This window comes from Podarcis liolepis, assembly GCF_965112155.1.
Source record: "Podarcis liolepis genome assembly, chromosome: 1".
Lineage (NCBI taxonomy): Eukaryota > Metazoa > Chordata > Lepidosauria > Squamata > Lacertidae > Podarcis > Podarcis liolepis.
The window spans coordinates 72,001,182-72,023,335 of record NC_139554.1 but is presented as its reverse complement, the minus strand read 5'-3'; the positions used below and the strand labels follow the sequence as shown (position 1 = coordinate 72,023,335).

Genomic DNA, 22,154 nt, shown 5'->3' with positions numbered 1-22,154 from the left:
TTTTATTGTATCTATTGAACTGTTGCCTGCATAATGCTTGTTTTAGTACTGAAAAAATCCCCACAAAGGTATTTGCTCATAGTAAAATCATGCATTTGGACATTTTATATAAATTTTATTCCTGGACTACAAGGTTCCAGTGCAGGTTCCTTCCACCTCCTGCATATGAAATATAGTATTTTAGTGAAAGAAAATCATGAGGTTCAGAATAAAGGGACTCAAGAGTTTGAGGCTGCTGTTTTTATCTTGATTATTTCATCAGCTGCAAGTCTTAAAAGCAAGACAAGAAAACAAAAATATTTTCTTGATCTAAATCTGCTTGAACAGATTTAATGCAACCATCAGCCTGTGAACCAGATACAGCCCTTGAGTATTTTAATATTATTATTATTATTATTTGCCTTAGAGGCTCCACAGAAATCTTTTCAGGTTGTAAGAGATTTCCTACTAATGTTTAAAATTCTTAAAGAGAGTGCCATCTAGCGGATTTCCCCTCCATTACTAACATACTATCATAGAAGAAGTGGAATCAGTGAAAGTTCTACCTCCCTTGGAGTTCTAAATGGTGCAGAGGCTATCCTAAGCGGAAAACGACTACCCTGAAGCATGCCTTACTGAGGCAAGCATCATTCTGGGGGACTAAAAATTAGGCAGGGCAGACAATGGAGAGAATTTTCAAGCAATCCTTGCACTCTGAGCTATGGCAGCTTTGCTTCAGGGGAAAACTAGTTGGGAGAGCCAGTTGGCAAATTCAAAGCAGTAAATGTTTAATGGACTCCCTCTATGATTCTGTGTACTATTTTTGATTCAGTAGCAAGATGGGATACATGTTACTAAATGGCATGTCCTGTCCCAGACACAGGCTATTAAAAGACAAGAAGAGATTGAGCAGGAATTTATGGAGATTGCAAGCTTCGTGAATCTTCAGATGAGGGGAAACTGCAAACACTCATTCAAAGAGTGAAGTATGATCAACTTTTAAGGATGCTAAATCAGGTGTGGTGCCAGACTGAGGTATTTTAAATCAGCTGCTTTCTACTTGCCTTTCAAAAAACAATGATGGGCATGTTAAGATGAGGGTATGTGTTTGGAACAGGGTTCTGACCTGATTCCTCCATGGGTGAATGGCTGCACTTGTATGAAGATGAATCATGCCATCCACAAACCATTTTAAAGTAATAACAGAATATCCTATTCAAATGTTTAAAATCAGTTGGAATTATGCTTGTTCTTAATTCTAACAGCACCAAGTCTCTTTTAAATAATGCTCCGAGCAGCCTACGCACAATAGTTCGGAAAAAACCTAACCAACTGACCTGATATGGAGTTGTGCATTTACAGGTACTTACATTTTAACAAGCTACACAGACCTGTTTATATGTGTAGATCAAATGCCTAACTTGCTTGAAACATCTGGAGCTAAGATAGAACATCCATTTCTATTGCAACAGTATCTTTTGATGTTATTTACTTTTACTGTATTCTGTTCCTTATTTGGAGATTAATGAAACTATTATCAGTAACCATTCTTAACAATTCCAAAAGAACCATTGGCCTGATCCAATGGGCTCTTCTTATGTTTTTACTGTAATATCTGTCACAGCACTAATGGAAACTGCCCACAGCAGGAAAAGATGTTAGCTTTTCATCACCATTCAAAACAAAGTATTGACATGAAAATTCTAAGAAACTGGAGAATGTTTTCAGTAGAGATTTAGATTCATTTTACTTGTTCTCACCATGAGTAACATTCAGAACTTACCAACTCCAGAATAGGTTTGCTGATAATTTTATTTATTTATAAAAGCATTTGTAAACAGACATTGCATGAAAAATATAAAGGCAGTGTACAAAAATATTGTTGAGAGTTTTGGTGGGAGGGGAGTAGGCTGTATGCCCGAGTCCGTCCTACTTCCTGGATCCCGCAATGATTCAATTGTTGGCAACCTAAATACAGTGGTGCCTCGCAAGACGAAAAGAATCCGTTCTGAGAGTCTCTTCGTCTAGCAGTTTTTTCGTCTTGCGAAGCAAGCCCATTGACGGATTAGCGGATTAGCGCTATTAGCGGCTTTTAGTGGCTTTTAGTGGCTTATCGGCTTAGCGGATAAGCGGATAAGCGGCTTAGCAGCTTAGAAAAAGGGGGGAGGGGGGAAACCGCAGGAACTCGCAAGACATTTTTGTCTTGCGAAGCAAGCTCATAGGAAATTCGTTTTGCGAAGCACCTCCAAAACGGAAAACTCTTTCGTCTAGCGAGTTTCCGTCTTGCGAGGCATTCGTCTTGCGGGGCACCACTGTATGCGCTGCTATGGTAACAAAGGAAGTGGCTCTGTGTCAGAGGCCAAATGGGTGGAGGGCCCTACCTCAATGGTCTGTTAGTTAGAAAGCTTCTCAGCAGTGCCTCTCTTTTTTTAAGGAAAAAGGGTGCCAGTACTCACCATGAAGTTGTTACAGCATGTGCCACACTTTTAACATCTGAAGACGAAAAAGGCACCGGTACTGCATACCCTTGAGTTACCCCCAGGGGGGAAAAGCACTGCTTCTCAGTCTCCTGATGTAGTAAACAACTTTTTCAGAACATCAGTCTACCATGCTGTGAGCCTCTCCATCGTAGGCTCAGGTTGTATATATATCTAAATAAACCATATATACTGAAGTCACTACAGTCTCTGCTGTCCCTCATTCCAAAGAAAACCTGCGCCCCAGGTAAGCACCTGGAATCTCACACTGCTAGGAGATTGGGATGGCGTGCAACAATAAGCCCTACTAAACACAATGGCACTTACTTCTGAGTAAACCTGAATAGCATGACACTGTTGCGGTCTTCAATACTTTCAGCAAATGCTCACTACCTGTCCTCAAGGAGAAAACACTCACCTTGGGAATCAAGAAGGAAGGAAGGGAATTACAGGTTCAGTCCATGGCATCTCTAGGTAGACCCTAAGAAAGGGCTCTGTTTGAAACTCTACTGCCAGTCAGTATCAATAATACTAAGTGACCTGGGAAGACAGGAGTGCCTGGCGTGCTCTGGTCCATGGGGTCACAAAGAGTCGGACACGACTAAACGACTAAACAAGTGACCTGGGCCAATAGTCTGACTCAGTATAAGACAACTTCCTACAGTCCTATGGCAGGACAGCAGCTCTCCTGAACATGACACTCAAGGGTGTGATAGAAGGCACAGAGCTCAGGGCTCGAGGGAGCAGAATCGAGGGAGGAAGCTTCCAAGAGTGACTATGCTGCCTTTAAACTGCTTTTTAATTTGAGCAGGGGTGCTCCTTGCTGCAAGTGCTCACATCCCTATTTGGCACCAGTTGTACATCTCTGAAGAGACACTTCTACAAGATGCTCCCCCACCCCTTTCTGCCGGCTGTCTAACTTCTGATCAAGGCCCCTGAAGATGAGCTCATTACTTGGGCAGGTTTGTTTGGGAGTAAGCTTCTGAAAACTGAATTTCAAGCCATTATGCAGGGTGTGGAGGGAAGGGATCCCCCCCTACTTTCTCTACAATGATAACATTCAACTTCCACTCCAAAAGTTCTCCTAAATCTGTGCCATGGCCACCATCCCTTACTCCCTCTAGACACTTAACTTACCAATAACCTAGTGACAATAGAGTACAGGTGCAGTATAAAGGCAATTAGCTATTACATTAAGCAAATATACCAACATTTGTTTGTTTCAATATTATGGGCAACGTTACCTAGTTACTTCAACATAGTAATACAGGTTGCTTCTTTTCTTTCCATCCCAGTTAAGCCTTAACCAATGAGGTCACTGCTGGAAGCCTTTTCTATCAGACATAGAAACACAAAAGCTGCCTTACGCTGAGATAGACAACTGGTCTATCCAGCGCAATATTGTCTACACTGACTGGCAGCAGCTCTTCAGGGTTTCAGGCAGGAGTGCCTCCCAACCCTACTTGAGAGATGCTGGGAACTGAATCTGGGGCCTTCTGCAAGCAAGGTCTGCACTTGAGCTATGGCCCTTCTTTTACCATTGGCTAGGTCCTTTACTGATTTATTTAAGTGCAACTCTATTTTGACTCTTTCCTGTCCTGCTCAACGGCAACTCCTGAACTTGCTTTGCTGGCCAGTGCTCAGCTAGATATATCCACCAATTAAAATATGCTTACCATCAGTCCCTCTTTTGTGTACTGAAAATTCTACCACCATCCTGTTACAGCTTATCACTGAACCAGAGTGGAGATTTTCAACAACATCATCACCCATACATTATATTATGCTATACAGTATTTCATTATATTACATAATATACATTACAACCTCATTAAGCAGGCTTTCTTCACATAGGGCTTCAAAGCAGGGGTGCCAACTTGAATAAAATCTTGTGAGAGCCCAGGTAAGCCCCGCCCTACATAATCAATCACATGATGCAATGCACACACACCATTTGAATGGGAATGCCCATCAATTTTGTGGGGGCCCACAAAACAGGACCGACAGGACCCACACACCTCATGGAAGCAAGCAGGGGATGTATGAAAGCAGCCTGCAGTAGATTTTTCCTGTGGTTCTTTTTGTATATTCATTGTCTTTATACAATGATTTCTCAAAGTTCTAAATCAAAGGTTTTATCCAAGGTTTTATCATTTGCATCTACATAAACTGCACATCTGATTTCATATTTTTTCTTATCTTTTTCGGTTGTAATGATCACATACGAAATAAAACCAGATCCATCGCCACAGTTTTCATTCTGTATTTTATCATCAACTGGATATACTCCGTTAAACCAGGAAACAATGGCTTCCTCTGCTCTTATTCCAGGTACAAAACAGCGAAGAGTCACCTCGCCTGCCTTTGGGTTGCTGGTGACACATTCTATCTTCATAGGTTGAGCTGGTTCTTCAGTGGGTGGCTTAGGATCTAGAGCTGGTTTTTCAGTGGGTGGCTTGGGATCTAGAGAGAGGGAATAGGAAATTGAATAGGAAACTGCTCTTGAAGTACATACCTGGAAGAGGCATCTCGCTAACATTAAGCATCCATGATTGTGATGTTCAGTTTCCAATCATTTGCATATTTTCCTCAAGTCAGATAATTTGAACTTTCTGTTCACATTGCATTATGTCTGTTCCCTACCCAGCTGCTGCTTAGTGCTGTGAATAGAAGCTATAGTCAAGACATTGGCAATTAAGGATTAAAAAGGAATAGCAAGGCACTGGGGAACTAGAGTTGTTGTAAGAATGACTGACAGCAATGGAGTGTAATGGATTGCTGGCTGGAGTCAAAGTAAGTGACAGCTGTTGACAATCTGTTGAGGATGGAAGATGAAGAACTGAACCAGGACAGGAGAGCGAGGGCAAATGAGATGGAGAGAATAAACACCTAGGTAAAAGGATAGCTGGAAAGAGGGCAGTTATGCCAAGTCAGGATATTAAAACTCTTACTATTTGGGATGTCAGGTCCCTAAATAAATATAAGGTTACAGTTTTATCTTCAAGCCCCAATCTGTAGTTTTGTCTGGATGGACATTCATCTGTTCAGTTAAGCATATATGAATGTCTTTCATATGTCTTCAGTATCTTTTATCGGTTGTTAGAGACTCAGTTATTAAGATATTAATGTTGGCATATAAATTCATAAACTACTTGTTTTAAAACTAATGTTTCACATAGTTGTTTGGTCAAACCTGTTATTGTTTTATTCTTTTTATGATTTTTAAAAACTATCCAGTGGTATATAAATATATTGTCATACATTAAGCATAATAGGAATGGCGTAAATAGAAGCATGACATGAGGAACTCCTCTGCACCCTTTCCTGTTTCCTTGTGCATTTCAGAGGGCTGAGAGGAGTGGTCACTGTGGCCACAAATAGTGTCAGGCTTTTATGCCAGAAGAAATTTTGCAGATCCCTGCGTACAAGTTTCACAGAACGGACTAAGTTGATCTTTCAGATCATCCCTTATGAAAATAATGTGCACGTTTAGAGTAACTTAATGGTCTGGTTGAGATGTAATGATCTCACTTTAATAAATAATGGTTTATAAGCAGAGTAAAGATTGTCCAAGTGCTCTCTTCTCCCACTGCCTCCTCCAAGAAACATCTAAACAGTTTTCTGATTTTAACTGGGACTACAAAAACAGGATATGAAAACCACTGAGTCAATGTGTCATGTACCTGCATTTTACCTACACATGAGGTGCAATACTCATCGTGGTTTTCACTCACTGTAGACATGCTGTCAAGGCTATCAGAGTCATCTTGTTTAAAAGAAGAAATAACATATTAGGCCTTGAGCAGGCATCATGTCACGTAACAAAAATACTTACAGCAAAAATGCTACTCAACTGAATCAACACGCTTTCAACTGCAATTAGCCAACTGCCTTCCAAGGGTAGCATTTGGGGGGTTGCAGAGGGGAGAGATACAGTCAGAGCAATATTCATGGAAAAAAATCAAAATCTAGTTCTCTGATGAATTCAAGACAAAATTTCTAAAACCAGGTGTGTTGTAAGAGCATTATGTTGACTTTTGTATTCATAACAACCAGATACACTTGTCTTCTGAAGAATATTATTAAATATGAGAAAATCATAAGCTACCCAAAAGACTACAAAGCCATCTTTCAGCCATGACCGAGGGTGTATCTACACACAGGGGGGGAAACGCTATAATTAAATTATAAATTAAATTGTTATAACAAAAGAAAAAACTCTACGTAAAACACATAGAAAAGTATTGTGCTCTACAGTGCCACCTAAGTGTTCCATGTTTATAATGCATTTAAAACACTTGTTTTTTTACTAATGTAGCTGAGTCCTAAGTAACGGAAGTGCTTAATTGAGAAGAGGAATCACCTTTTCCCCATTAGAAGTGTTTTTTGGAGGGATATGTCTGAATCCCTTACATAAATTCTGTACATTCTGCGCTAAAAACATTTTTTTAAAAGTTCTTACCTTTTTCCCACACAAAGCTTGTTTCTTTAAAATCCTGTGTCGCTTGGTGAAAAACTTCACATCTGATTGTCTTTTTGGAGTCTTTTCCTTTTGGACTAAACTGTAATTTGCTTACAAAATAACCTAACTTGTTTTCTCCAATCTGAATGTTCCTGGGGTTGTCTTCAGATATTTTTTCCCATTCTTCATACCATGTCACTTTTATGCTGCAAGGTGCAAAATTTGATATGACAGTTTCCAAAGAGATGCTCTCGCTGTTTTGCATTGGCGTTGCCTTTATGTCAGACATCTCAGGGCGGTGAACTAAATGGGGAGGAAAGGAAAGGATGTACTTGAAGTGACAATACAAGACAACAGGAACATAAAAATATGCCTTATACCAAGTCAGTCCATTAATCCATCTAGTTCAGTGTTATTTACAGTGTCTGCCAGCAGCTCTGCACAGTTTCAAGCAGGGGATATTTCCAGCCCTGCCTGGAAATGCTAGGGGCTAAACCTAGGGTATTCTACTGCCCTTCCCCAATGTGAATCTATTCTATAACATTCCTCTAAAAATACAGGAATGTTATGAAGGATTTAAATGTGTCATTGTTTAAATCACACTTCAGATCAGCAGGGTTGCAAGGATATTCATCTTCAATGAATATAGATCTGAGAATATGGTTTTTGATTTTCAAAAACTTGGGGGGAACTAGTAACATCAGTGCCTATGTGTGAACATATGGTGTGTGTTTTTTAGTTTTTATTAGATTTACCTGATTTTTTTACCAGGGAATCTTCAGAACTACTAAATGCAAGTCTGCAAGGAAGTTTGGACTTTCAAAAAACAAACGAAACTGGCAGATATTAGGGACACATGACTGCTAGTAGAGACATGGCTATACGGTACACCTATCAGAGTACACAACCATGTCAAACCTCCCTTGTTGCAAAGGGAACTGCTTTATATCATAATACTACATCGATCCTCAATTTAATATACATTTTATTTTATGCAAACCACTTAGACATTTTTACAATCACTTAACAACATTTTTAAAATTAAGTGGTTTACAAATTTTGTTAAATAAACAAGCTCAAATTGCCATTTGCCAAAAGTTGAAAGAACCCAAAGGACTCTCAGTACGTACCTGGGAGCTTTAGATACACATCTCTAATAATGGGCTTTTTCAGGTCGCCATATGTCACACTGAAAATAATGAACTTATTATGATCCAAAGCAGTTGGTATCAGCTGGAGCTTAGAAGACAACTTCAAGCAGCCATTTGAGTCTTTGACTGGCCCCTTTGTGTCCACACCTTTACTTATTTCAATACCCCCATCAAGCCATTGAATATTTATGTTGCTAAGAAAGAAACCTGTGACTTTACAGGTTAGAGTCAATGTAGTTCCATATTTAGGATAATTTGGTTCACACGTAATATCTGTAACTTTGGGGTAACCTAAAAAATGCAGATGCAGAGAAAACAAACAATTGAAAATATTAGTTTAAATTCAAAGAATGCTAGTACATCTGGTATTGCAAAACAGTAAATCAGAAGTGACAAATGGCAGATGGGGTGTCACATTAGTATGTTACAGCAAAAGCTAGCCTAGTGTCACTTTATAACACATATATCATGGCATAAACTTTCATGGACTACAGGCTACTTCATATGATGCATGAACTCCTATCCTCAGTGGATACACACATGGATATATACACACAGTCTCTCTCAAAAAGAGTTAGGTTTGGAAAAATTACAGTTGCTTATCCTTTCACTCTCACTACAACCCTGGTTGAAATTAGAGGATAGAATGAGCAATTAACACCACAGTCTTGTCAAAACTACCAACTTTGCCTAGTTTAGATGTTATGGCTTCTCCCAATGAACTCTGGGAGACAGATCTTTTGTAAAATCAGAGCAATCTCACAAAACTACAAATTAAAAGCTTTGCAGATTTAAATAGTTCAAATCCACACAATATGGTATATGGAGAAATGATAAGAGTATGCATATAATGGCAGGAGAGCCTTGGCAGTCTGTAACATATTCTAACATATATGACACCCACATATATATTATTTGTTATTAAATGCATATGATTAAACATGGCTGTGTTTTATTCTGGTTGGAATACAAACTGTGCCGTCTTTGACCTTCTGGACTGAAACAGATGAGAGCTTCGATTTCTCATTGATTCATGTTTTAAATTGGCTGCACTATAATGCTTGCCACTAGCCACTAGCCGACACTATAATTTTCCTACGAAGATGCACATATCAGCTATGAACTTGCTTTGCTGATTTCACCCAGAAAAACTTCTAAACTAATTTTATGAAGGACTTGATACTTCTGTGCAAGGACTCTCTGAGTCATGTTTTCCATGTGACAAACCCACAATAGCATCACCTAATGACAAAGAGATACAAGTGATCTCTTTCAATACAAGTTATCAAAGACCCACGACAAATACAGATACAGGAAACAACTCCATTATGTATTTCCAGTTTTAGATAAACTATTTAGACAGAAAGCACAAGTAGTGGTTCATTGCACAAGAACTTGCCGAGTACTCACCTTTTAACATGAGCGGGTAACTATGTCTTATAACTTTTTTACAATGGTTGATTTGAACAATAAAGTCTACTGCATGGTCTTCTGGTTGAGGTATAAAGGATACTCTGCTTTTCTTGCAATACAGATTTGATCCTGGGTCCAGTTGTGGCTCCTCTGTGTTACTTATAGCATCCAAAGGCTCATTATTGCCTCTTAGCCAACAAACGTCACACTCCCGTAGGCAGAAATCTTCTACTAAACAAGATAATGTGATGAGTTTCCCACACTCTGGTACAGGAGGCTCACATTCAAATTTGGAGACTTTGGGAGTACATTCTGTAAGTAAGTAAGTAAGTAAGTAAGTAAGTAAGTAAATAAATAAATAAATAAATGTATACATACCAAAAAAGTGATATTATTAGCAAGTAGAATGCAACTGGAGAAGATAATAAGTATGGACTTTCTTTTGTCCACATGAATTTCTGATCTGAAGAAGGCAGGGAGTACACAATCCCGTGCAGGCCTTATACCATGAAATGCTTTAAAGGTCATCACTTCGCCCTTTGTACGGGCTCACAAGTTATAAGAAACTAGTCAAACTGAACGAGATTAAGAGAAATAATCTCCACACAAGCCACCTGTGCTGCTTTCCCATTTTATCATTCACTTTTTGTAGACTGATCAAAGAGTTTAGCTACAATCCTGCATTGTTTCCCTTTGTGTATCATCATTGGCAGCAGAAAGTATCCCACTGCATTCATGCAGCTCTCTCACCTTTCATCTGTTGACAGAATTCTTATACAGTGGTACCTCGGGTTACATACGCTTCAGGTTACATACGCTTCAGGTTACATACGCTTCAGGTTACAGACTCTGCTAACCCAGAAATAGTGCTTCAGGTTAAGAACTTTGCTTCAGGATGAGAACAGAAATCGTGCTCCAGCGGCGCAACGGCAGCAGGAGGCCCCATTAGCTAAAGTGGTGCTTTAGGTTAAGAACAGTTTCAGGTTAAGAATGGACCTCCAGAACAAATTAAGTACTTAACCCGAGGTACCACTGTAATAGCCAGTGAAATATGTAGTATTATTCTAAGTGATCATTTCAGCCCATCTTTCCTACTTACCTATGACTTTAAATGATATTGTTTCAGTAGACAAACGATCTGGAAAGGCCTCATGTCTAACTTCAAGTATAAGTTCAAACTCCTCCAGATGCTTTACATCTGGAACTATGTTGACATTGCAGTAAACGTCAAAAGTGCGCCTTTGTTTTACTTGCAAAGCTGGATCAAAGGTAAACATGGTCTTCAAAGTCTTTTCAAGATCAGAACTTTCTTCTTCTTTTCCACTGATGATAAGAGGTGTATCTTCTCCATGTTCAATATTGCTGCCTGTCATAGTATTCCAAGAGCACAGTTTCAGTTTTTCATTCCTGCTTTGGAGTTTTAAGAAAAAAACTATTTCTAAAGGCTTTGGACGAAAGCCTTGCAGCCAGAACACCACCAGTGCTTCTTCCAAATGTTTCAATTCCTTATTTGCAGTTGCTGAAAATATCCCTGGTTGAACTATAAAGAACAAAACAAAGAATTTCAGGTGTAGAAACTTGTAGCGCAGTGTATTATAACAAGTCATCTGTAAGAGGAACATTCTTACTGCAGTTTACAACAAAGCATTATTTTTCTTTTTTGTAATGATCACATTCAGTCTATCGCAAATGCTAGTGACTGCTACATAGTGAATAGCAATGTATGCAAGATGCTGTATCAAAGATCAAGTGGCACAGTCCCTATCCAGAGTGCTTGCAGTACAGATCAGGTAAAGCATAACTGGAAGAAAAAGACAGTCCTGGATCAGTGAGATTAAGAAGAGTATATTTTTGAGGTTAGGTTCAGTTGAGTATAGCAACAGCCTTACTTAAGAAGCCAGTTCAGCAAAGACTGTTTAAAGCTTTAAAGGGTTGGGGATGATATGATAGAAAACCAGAAGGTAGGAGCAGGGATTTTAATAAGATGTTTGCAGCATATGAATTTGCACAAAGACTCATTCTGATTTGGAGGATAATTCCTTCCATAATTCCTCTGTGGCAATAAGACATTGAATAGTGACAGTTCAGTGAACAAAAAACCTAACAGCTTAATGTATTGTATTAAGTTCCATGTTCTCTTAAGCTCCAAAATGCTGGGTTTTGCAGCTGTTAAAGGTCACACCCTCAACAGAGGTGTTATTTAGACAATATGGATGGATATGCAGTAGATGTCCTATGTTGTGATTAGTTCCACCTTAAGCAGAAGCCACCATGATATGTTATGAGTACCCATTAACACAGAACGGATGGAAGTGTACTGGCTATGTGCACCTTTCCCACAGAATAATAAGAGTTTAAAAGAACCTTATGGTGATGTGGGGTGCTATCTTCAATCTATAAATCTTGCTCTCTCTGCGTGCGCCCTAGACGCTTCAGTAAAGTTGCTTAGCTCACAGACCCAAAACAGTTCTTGTTTTAAGCAGTTGTTTTACCTGACACACACAAAATACACACTCTATATTTACACACTATATACAGGTTGCACAAAGGCTTTTCTCTCTTTGGTCCCAGAGGAGTTTGTGTAATTCAAAATCCTTGCTGAGCAAAATCCACATGCCAGCCTTCTTTTCAGATGAGCTCTCCTCAAAGTGTTTCACAATGATCCATCCCTTCCTGATAACAACCACTGACCCACAACCAATTCTCTAATCCGAGCCCTTTTATACATATAGTAGCATGCTTACTAAGTTAGCCATATTTTGAAGAGCAACAAAGAGGACGCTATGACGACTTGTTTTAAATATCTCTACTATATGTAGGATATAGAAGCTGTGCTATATTGCTGAGGGGGACAGGAGAAGAGAAAAGGAAAGCAAGTCTTATGTCTCATCCAGAAAGTATAGCCAGAGACATTTGGGCAAATTTAAAAAATCTACCCGGACAGAAATTTTACCCCTGAAAAAGAGGACGTGTCCTGGAATAAGACTGGGCAACCAAATCTGCCCAGTAAATTGATAAAGAAGTCAAAATGAGCCAGGTGCATTTTGGAAATGAATCAGTGAGTCAGCTTTTCCCTCACTAATGAAATTAACACACTAGCTATATTCCTTAACACCTTAAAGGTCATTCAGTCCAACTCCCTATTCAGTGCAGGGTAGCCACAGATTAAGCATTCCTTCTTATTCCTTTTGTACATATCCCACCCAAGTATTTTGGTTAGCTTTGTAGTCCTGAATTAAGAATCTTGCAGTGTGCTATTTCTGTATTATGTAGAATGAAGCAAAAGAGCTGAGAAAGAGTGCTTTATCTGTGACAGGGGCTTGGGCTAAATGACCTTCAGGGTCGATTCCAGGACTTACTTTATGTGGATGTTATTGGTTGCTAGTTGAGTACTTGCAATGTCAAATAGTAGCTTGAGTTGTATAGACTCCATGAGTCTTTTCTAGTGAGCAGATAAATCTGGGGCATAGGGCCACCACTCTGTCACTGACAGCCATCCATCTCCAAGATAGTGCTGAAGCTAGAACTAACCAGTTAGGACCTCTTGCATGCAAAACAGATGTTCTATCACTGAGTTATGGCCCTTCCCCAATTGATTCAGCAAAGAAATCTTAGCCACTTAAAAGAAAACTTAGTCAAAATTCTTAACCACAGGCAAGGAGATTTTTTGGTGCCTGGTGTACTGGTGCCTAGGATGTTTTGAATACTGTCATTTCAGACCTAAGTTTACCAAAGATTAAGATTTCACAAAAATACTAATTTTACTTTAATAATAATGAATACGTGCATGTATTATGTTTCATATTAATCTATTTTTGTAAACCACCCTTAACCACATTTGATGAATAGTATAGAATTCTCCTAATTGAAAAAATTAAATAATCAATTAATTAAATGTTTCCCATTACTTACTTTTCTTAAAGTACATTATGTACAGAATTACAGGAATCACACCAAGTAATAATAAAACAAGTATCACAGCCAACCAGGTAAAATTTGGTGGTGGTTCTGTAAAGAGAGAGAAATTGTTCTTGTTACTTATCACACAAAATAGCAAAATGTTTCAGCCTTGTTGCAACCTTTTGATCAGAAGTAATATTTCATATTCAGCTACTCAATCGTGGCAAAGTTATTTTAGCCTCATTTATTCCAACTGCACATAAGAAAAGTCCTGCTGGAGAAGCCCAAAGACTAATCTGGTCTAGCATGACTATAAGGTTTCCAAAGTGGACATAAAGACCTCTCATATTGTTGTTTGCCAGAAAGTTATATTCAGAGGCATGCTACCTCTGATTTTGGAGGTAGCCATTGGTGGGCTTACAGTCCACAATTGTGTGCAATCACACTGTAAACTCATCTAAGCTAATGGCCATCAACGGACCACCACATGGCAGTGAATTCTGTAAGTTAAGCATATGTTGCATGAAAAAGTATTTCTTTTTGTCTGCCCTGAACCTCTCACCAGTCAACTTGACTGGATGATCCCAGATTGTGTTAATGGAGAACTAACTTCCATCCATATCACACATAAAGGTAAAGGTAAAGGGACCCCTGACCATTAGGTCCAGTTGTGACCGACTCTGGGGTTGCGACACTCATCTCACTTTATTGGCCAAGGGAGCTGGCATACAGCTTCTGGGTCATGTGACCAACATGACTAAGCCGCTTCTGGCGAACCAGAGCAGTGCTCGGAAACACCATTTACCTTCCCACCAGAGCGGTACCTATTTATCTACTTGCACGTTTGAAGTGCTTTCGAACTGCTAGGTTGGCAGGAGCAGGGACCAAGCAATGGGAGCTCACCCCATCGTGGGGATTCAAACCGCCAATATTCTAATCAGCAAGTCCTAGGCTCTGTGGTTTAACCCACAGCACCACCCGCATCCCAGATAATTATATCACACACAATTTTATACAATTCTAACATGTCCCTTCCTCATATTTGCCTTTAAAAAATAAAAAAACTAAAAAGCCCCAAGTGCCATAACCTTTTCTCACTAAGGAGTTATTCCATCCCTAATATCATTTTTGGTTGCCCTTTTTCTGCACCTTTTCCAGCTCCACAATAATCTTTTTGAGATGCAGCTACTAGAACTGTGCACAGTATTCCCATAGATTTGTATAAAGGCATTACAATATATTTTATCCCATTCCTTGTGATGCCCTAACATGGAAGTCCCAAAGACTAATGCATTTGTAAGTACAATATGAATCTTTGGAGAAAGGAGAAAGCTACATTTCAGAACATTGGGCAGAATTAGTGGAAGGTGCTGAAGGCTCCAGGGTGTGTGGGCAAATATCCTCTCCCCTTCTGGATCAAAAGCCCCTACACTCATGGAAGTACACCAGTTGGATGTGACCCACTATTATACACATACACACACACACAGGAAGAAAAGGTTAACAGAAGGAATACCTGTTACTATCAAAGTGGCATTGAAGGCCTGCCGTATGGAAAATGATTTGTGTCCCACAACACAACTATAGACATTTCCATTATCTTGTAAAGATGGTTGTAGCTCCAGTTTACTGGTTACATTGAAAGTGCCATCTCCATTTTTCACAGGTACCCCTGTGCAAATATCATCTGCAGGTACAACTTCATTATTGTCGCGTTCAGATTTTTTCTCCCAATGAACCTCAATCAAAAGAGGATAGAATTTATTCACTGTGCATGACAGGGTCTTCTCCTTGCCGTCTTCTAGTTCAACTGTCCTGGGAGACAGCTTTACTGAAGGTTGAGCTGCATGGAGATAATAAAAAGTGTCATTTTTTCTGTTTTTACTGCATTTTTATACAGTTTTTCAGACAAAAGCTGGTTGAAAGTGAAGTGAAAGTCATAGTTCATACTCCTGATTTCTCAGAAGGACATGGTCTAAATTAAAAACCTGGGGTGAGGGTTGTTTAAGCAGAAGGAGAAGGCTGGGGCAAGAGGCACAGAAGAGAAGTCCTGAAGAAGGTGTTTTGTGGGTCAAGGGGAGCTGTGTGCTATGGGTGGGAAGGGGGGAAGCCTACTAAGAAGGCTGGTCAAGAGCCTTGGTTGTAATAAAAATGAACAAGAAGGAACTTGGGGGGAAATAATGGTGGAGGCAAAGAGCTGAAGAAAGGAGTCCAGGAGAATACCAAAATTGGACAAAACTAGAGTTACAAACGACTCTGCACAACTGGATGGAAAAAGCAGAAAGGTAAATAACGGACCTGGAGTGTCAGCTGACATGGAGGGGAATTTTATGTTCCCAGGTCCTTCAAAATACCAGCTGGTTTATTTTTTTCCACCATTGATATGAAGGTATTTTTTTCTTCCTCTGCTTTGTTATTTTTGTTGCTCTTTATTTATCATTGTATGGTTTAAGTAGTTAAGCTGCCTTCATAGCATTTTGACACTGAAGGATACAGAACAATTTTTACAGGTATACATACATACATACATGTATATTTATATATAGGATTATTACAATTTAGAACCTAGACCCTGAGAAGATAATTATGTCAGTGGCAGCTTCTATTGTTAGTGTAGCTTTTGTGATCTGGCAATTCTAAAAGCGCAGTGAGGGCAAAGAAGGCAATGGGAGTGGACTTAACTTTCAAAGATTCATTTGAACTAACCAGCCAATTCTTTGGCTTCAAGTGTTTCAAATATATATGATAATATCAGTCTACTAGAGCTCAGGTGTTGAGTGACAACACCAAAACAAGGCTACTAAGACACAAGGAGGAGATAGTAGCATGCAGAAGTAAAACAACAACCACAGGGGGAAATCTAAGGAGGCATCCCCCCAAAAAAAAGAGCATGCTTAGTAGCCACAAAATACTGACAACCTGTTGGGAATGGGGAGCATGAAAAATTGGGGTGATGAAGAGAAAATGCAATGGGGTATCTTGGATACCACCTGAGTGTCTGGAGGCCTTAGTGGGAGCACTCCACAATACAACGTTTTGTGGCAGGTCCCACTTGGTATATAAGAAATTGCTTAGCAAAACTTTTAAGAGTCAGCTATACCTTTCCATAACACAAAGTGACTTTTTTTTAAAGAGATACGCTTCTTAAGAGCTGTTTGACATTAGAACAGACTCCCTTGGAAGGTAGCAGACTCTCCTTCTCTGGAAGTTTTAAAGCAGAGATTGGATAGCCATCTGCCATGTATGATCTAGTCGAGATTCCGTTGGGATCCCATTCCAACTCTACAATTCTAGAGTTCCATGATTCCCAAGCAGGTGATTTATAGTTAAGAAAGGCTGGTAGAAGTTTAACACTTTCCTTTTCTCTCGCTGTACCAAACCACCCCTAGACGGTTCCAAACCTGCATCTCCTGAGGGAGGGGGAGGCTGAAGCAGCTTGGAATGTATTTTGGTGCTTGGGGGAAAGGATTAAGCATGCTTCTCGCACCCCCATAGTTCTCTGTTCTAAATTACTGTCTTGCAAAGTGACTTTTCTCTAAAGATGGGTGATATCACATACATTTCCTTATATAATGCTTAGTTAGACCTTAAAGCTACTGGGAAATTCTGAAATGTACAAGTTCATTCTCTGTAAGTTTTCTACAAACTTGTTCAACATAAATACTTACCAATTAGCTCTACAACAGTGGTTCCTTGATTTGAATCTGGGGTAACAGTCACAGAACATCTGTATATTCCTTCTTCACTAATCTGTATTTTGGGGAGGGAAAGTGCAGCATTGCCTTTTATCAGTTCACTTTCATCCATTCTTGCACCGTTTCTATAAGATTTAGGCACTCCAGAAACAATGGTGTATACTATATTTTCCGCTTCCTTGGAAGAAGGCTTCCAATACCACTCAACAGCAATTTTTGCAATCTTTAGCTCTGGAGTACTATATTCAGAGATCTCACATGGTATCATCACATCTGTATCCAAGACTGCCACCATCCGACTTTCCATTGTCACTTTCAGAGATTCTTCGTAAATAAAAAAAAATAGCATTATTGCAAATAGTCTTTTGACCTTTCTAATAGTAGGAGGCTATGATTCATCACTGCCCATATTACATGTATGGGAAACAAAATAACAAAATAGTCGGTGACCCTTTCCTGTGGCACTTAATGCCATTTTGATACCTTATTTTGAAAGAGACCACAATTACCTTTATTTTGATGCCAAAAGAGGCCCAATCGGTTAAAAAATAAGTGAAACAGGAGGTTTTTCTTCTAAACTGACACAGAAATTGCATTAGCCTAAAAAGGTAAAGGACCCCTGACAGTTAAGTCCAGTTGTGAACAACTCTGGGGTTGCGGCGCTCATCTCGCTTTACTGGCCAAGGGAGCTGGCATTTGTCTGCAGGCACTTTTTCCAGGTCATGTGGCCAGCATGACTAAGCCGCTTCTGGCGAAACCAGAGCAGTGCACGGAAACGCTGTTTACCTTCCCGCCGGAGCGGTACCTATTTATCTACTTGCACTTTGATGTGCTTTCGAACTGCTGGGTTGGCAGGAGCAGGGACCGAGCAATGGGAGCTCACCCCATTGTGGGGATTCAAACTACCGACCTTCTAATCAGCAAGACCTGGTTTAGACCACAGCACCACCCGCCTAAATCGCGTGAAAATTGAAATTTTCAAAAAATTATCCTGCCCCCAATTTTAGACCAAAAAATATTTAAAAAATAATTTGAGGTTATCTCATCGGTATCTACACATAAGGAAAAAAAACCTGAAGAAAATCTAAGTCGTGAGAGCACATGGCACCAGGTGATTTGGTGTGGAATGACCCTTTTAGAAATATAGGGTTGGATTCAACTAACCTGACCCTCCAGTAGAAGCCAGCAGCAGAGTTCCTGGTAGTAAAATGGGGCCAAAAAACCAAAAACTTAAACCATAGTCTCCTATATTTCACCTGTGAACTTTGCTCTAATCTTTAACACTAAGGAATGGGTAGTCAATAATATTTTAGGATAGACAATGGCAAAATGTTGAGGATCCCTTTCTTTTTCTATATTTCATTTATGTTTGTGTAGCCTATATGGTTTTTAGCCATGAAAAGATCAAGCTGATGTCCTGTCACTAACTGTTATTAGGCTGTTGCTCTGACTTGAGGGTTATTTTAATTTAACGACTGTTTTTTTTTCTTTCTCTTTCTCAACTTGAACTGCTTTTCTGGGATTCACAGTGCCATCTAGAGGCCAGAGAATTTCCTGTTGCTGAGTTAGGGCTTCTGGAAAGTCAACAGCATGCCAAAGGGCCAAATTTTAGCCAGGAATGAAGGCTTGTTCATTTTCACACAAGTTGCCAAAACTCCTGATGGGGTTACACTCCCTCTGAAGGGAGGTGCTTCTGGATTCACTGCTGTCACCTGAGGCTCAGGTGGCCCCAGTGGCACAGAGTGACCTCCATCAGCTCCTACAGCTGGCCCACCTGCGCCCCCTGTCTGGACAGGTAAAGCCTAACTTCTGTTGCCTATGCTCTAGTAACCTCTAGGTTAGATGACTGCAACATGTTATAAGTGGGAGTGCCTCTGAGGATGGTTCAGAAACCCCAGGTGCTGCTCACCAGGGCAAGACAGTTTGAGCATATTATACTGATCTTGGCCCAACTGCACTGGCTGCCAATTAGTTTCTGGGCCCAATTCAAAGTGCTGGTTTTGACCCAAAAAGCCTTAAATGGCTCAGGACTGAAATACCTCAAGGACTGCCTATCCCCATATGAACCAACCCAAACCCTATGATTGTCATTTGTGGCCCTTCTTCATGTGCCCCTCTGTGAGAAGTCTGGAGGTTGGCAACGGGCCGTTTCTGTGGTGGTCCCCCACTTGTGGAATGCTCTCCCCAGGAAGGCTTGCCTGGTGCCTTTGTGACATATCTTTAGGTGCCAGGCTATGGGCATAGCCAGGATTTGTGTTGGGGAGCAGGACTTTTGTTAGGGGGCAGAACCAACGCGATTGCTCAGTTAAGTATTTCTATTGTTTTACCCACTCCTTAGCTCCATCCATGTGCTAGGCAAAAACATTCCTCTTCTCCCATGCCTTTGGCTATTTAAACCATCTATATGACCTGTGAGGGGGTTATTGCTTTAGTTTGTTACTATGTTATGTATTTTTGCGTTTTTATGTTGTAAGCCGCTCTGTGATCCTCGGATGAAGGGCAGTACAATATAGAAATTTAGTTAATAATAATAATGTGAAGTGAAAGGATATGAAAGAAGGATTTGTATCTAGATGTTAGGATAGAGATGATAAAGAAAACAGGAAGACACAATGAGAGATAAAGGAGGTGCTGTGGGAATGGTGGAAGTCAATGACTTGTTGTTGTTTTAGTGTTTATAATATTAACTTGTAAGATGTTTGTTTTTGTTGTTGTTGCTTTCTTTAGTTTTCGAATGTTGATTTTTGTGTGTTGTGTACTGTTATTTTTTGTTATCTTTCGTGTTGTTGTTGTGTGGAAAATACTAATAAAATTTATTTATTTTTAAAAATTAGTTAATAATAATAATAATAATAACGTGCCCCCTGCGGATCCAGACAGTAACGCAACTGGTTGGCGGATTTAACACTCCGCTCTCAGGGATTTCTCCTCAAGCGCTAGAAATTAGCACACCGAGGGGGAAACTGCGGTTAAAACCAGCTGGTGGTTTCTCACGCTTCCCCAATGCAAGCTGAAGGTGTCCTGTGTGGATTCCGTTAAGAGTTTCTCTCTCCTTCCACACGCGTTATGGCTCCAATCCGTGCCCCAGAAATACGTAGAGAAAACTCCCTAGTCTCAAAAGCACAACTGCATGTCGAGCCTAGTGGGCACCATTTCCACGAGGAAGAGGGGCAAAGAGGAGCTGGGCTTTCCACGGAGGAGCAATTACAAAGCGCCCCCTTCCTCCTCCTCTGCTCCAAACAAGTGTCCCCCTTAGTCCGCCTTACTCTCGTTAGTTAGCGTCCGCCTCGCCACTTGTCACAAAACTCGCTTCTCCAAGAGAGGGGAAGCGGGTGGCCTGTGCTGCCCCACTCTGCTCCCCTACTAGCTCTCCCCTACATCCAGGAGTTTCACCTTGTTTCCCCCGGGGCGAGAGCGACCTCCGCGCTCTCTCCCCCAAGCAGGAGCCGAACTCACGGCGCGAGTCGCCCTGCGGCTGTCGAGCGGCCTTTAGAGGAAGCAGCAGCTGCAGCAGCGACGCCCCTCGCCCGCTCTGTTTACCTGCCGGCTGGAGGACGACGACGCCACAGAGGAACACCGAGAAGCCGAGCAGGAGGCACCTGCGGGCCGCCAACCCACCTCCCCAGTCCATGGGTCTCGCTGGTGAGGCGCGGTTTTCCTTCCACGCCAAGAACTCGCCAGGTTCCCACAATCGTCTTTCTCCTGTGAAAGGTTTCGCTTTCTCCTGTGAAAGGTTTCGCTTTCCCTTATGAGATTGCGAGCTTTGGCTGTATATGGACCTGACGCAGATAGTGGACAGGCAGGGGGCAGCCGCGAAACTTAAAATCGCACGGAAGCTTCGCATGGTCAAAAAGTCAACTTCAACAGCTTGAGTAGTTAAACTGGGATAAATAAAAAAACTCCGAACAAGAAACAGCTCCTGTACGTAGCTGAGTACTAGGCAATAAACTTTCGAAGCTCGTATCCGTGGCGTCAAAAGAAATCCTCATTTCTCAGGCAGCTGAGGAGTGCTCACGAGTAAGCCGGGTTAAAATACAGGAGGTAAACAGAAAACCAAACAGGCACAGCACCTCAGCAAATCTCACAAATGGTTGACAGCTCAACTTAAGCCTAATCTTGAGTTTAAGTAAAATCTCAACCCATAGCCCCCCACAGTCCTGAGTATTCAATTCATGCTCCAAGTCTCTCTTCCCCCCATATAGGCTTCTGGTTTATTGTCTCACATTGACAACAAATGAACTCTGTGTTTTTCTCCAATTGTTGGTTGCTTCAATACATTTTCTGTAGTAACCAACCAATAAATGTAATAAATATAATAATAAATGTTAAACATCCTTGTTTATGATCTACAGTGTTATTGTTTTTAATTCTGCCAAACATAACAATGCTGCCACAACAATCACTGGAAGAAGATGGTCATAGAGGACCCAAAGCAACTGACTATGAATTCAATTTAATTTATACCTCATGTATACAAAGTAAGGGTGAAACAACATTCTGCATACAAATATTGCACTGGAAATAACACAGATATGTACAACTTTGTTATACTATGCATCTGTTGGGATGCCCAGAGCATCTTCTTTGCAGGTGGAAGGTCCCAGGCTCAACCCCAGCATCTCCAGGTAGGACTGAGGGAGACACTGCCTGCCAGTGTAGACAGTACAGAGCTACATGGGCAGTGGCTATGTGCCAAAGAACTCTTGCTGGAAAGTTTCAATGTGAGGCAGGGTGAAGGACAAGGAAACATAGTCTCCATGTCATAAACCAAAAAGGAATTTAAAAACAACCTTCATGAGACTTGGGCCACCATCCTAAATATTCCTTTTTAGAGAAATAAGTGGCACTAAAAACAAATGAACAATACTTTGAAGAAAATGCATTTAGGAATGAAGCACCAAACCATGGAAATTATGTCTTATACCAAGTTTAGGACTAATTTCTTTTAGCTGGGGAGACAACAATGATTAAACCTGGGAATTTCACCATGCAAACCATGCCTGGCATCACTGAGTTCTGATCTGAAAACTTTGCAGGATAGGAATTTTGCCTCTTACCAAGGGAAGTGAACAATCTT

The 22,154-nt window shown here is 40.5% G+C and overlaps 1 protein-coding gene across 4 annotated transcripts; it reads right to left on the bottom strand.

Moving 5' to 3' along the window:
• Positions 1-1,946: 1,946 nt before the first annotated feature.
• On the bottom strand, positions 1,947-21,512 carry NCR3LG1 (natural killer cell cytotoxicity receptor 3 ligand 1). Of its 4 annotated transcripts, XR_014529654.1 has the most exons (11): positions 20,618-21,512; positions 17,051-17,401; positions 14,899-15,225; positions 13,395-13,490; positions 10,582-11,022; positions 9,480-9,794; positions 8,049-8,360; positions 6,919-7,221; positions 6,171-6,222; positions 3,079-4,865; positions 1,947-2,996 (listed from the first exon to the last, which is right to left on the bottom strand). XR_014529654.1 is itself a non-coding variant. In XM_083519818.1 (10 exons), exons 1-10 carry the CDS (start codon positions 20,919-20,921, stop codon positions 4,887-4,889), a joined length of 2,565 nt encoding a protein of 854 aa, XP_083375944.1. In that variant the 5' UTR covers positions 20,922-21,512; the 3' UTR covers positions 1,947-4,886. The 4 variants fall into 4 exon arrangements, 2 of the variants coding, with proteins under 2 accessions (XP_083375944.1, XP_083375943.1); XR_014529653.1 differs by lacking the exon at positions 6,171-6,222 and having other exon boundaries at positions 3,079-4,886; positions 6,870-7,221; XM_083519818.1 differs by having other exon boundaries at positions 1,947-4,919; positions 6,140-6,222.
• Positions 21,513-22,154: the final 642 nt, after the last annotated feature.

Coding starts and splice junctions, on each gene's coding strand:
- NCR3LG1 (XM_083519817.1), bottom strand. CDS start 20,921: ATGCGAAGCTTCCGTGCGATTTTAAGTTTCGCGGCTGCCCCCTGCCTG. Junction 11,023..13,394: donor CATAATGTACTTTAAGAAAA/GTAAGTAATGGG, acceptor TGTTCTTTATAG/TTCAACCAGGGATATTTTCA. Junction 8,361..9,479: donor TTACCCGCTCATGTTAAAAG/GTGAGTACTCGG, acceptor TGCATTTTTTAG/GTTACCCCAAAGTTACAGAT.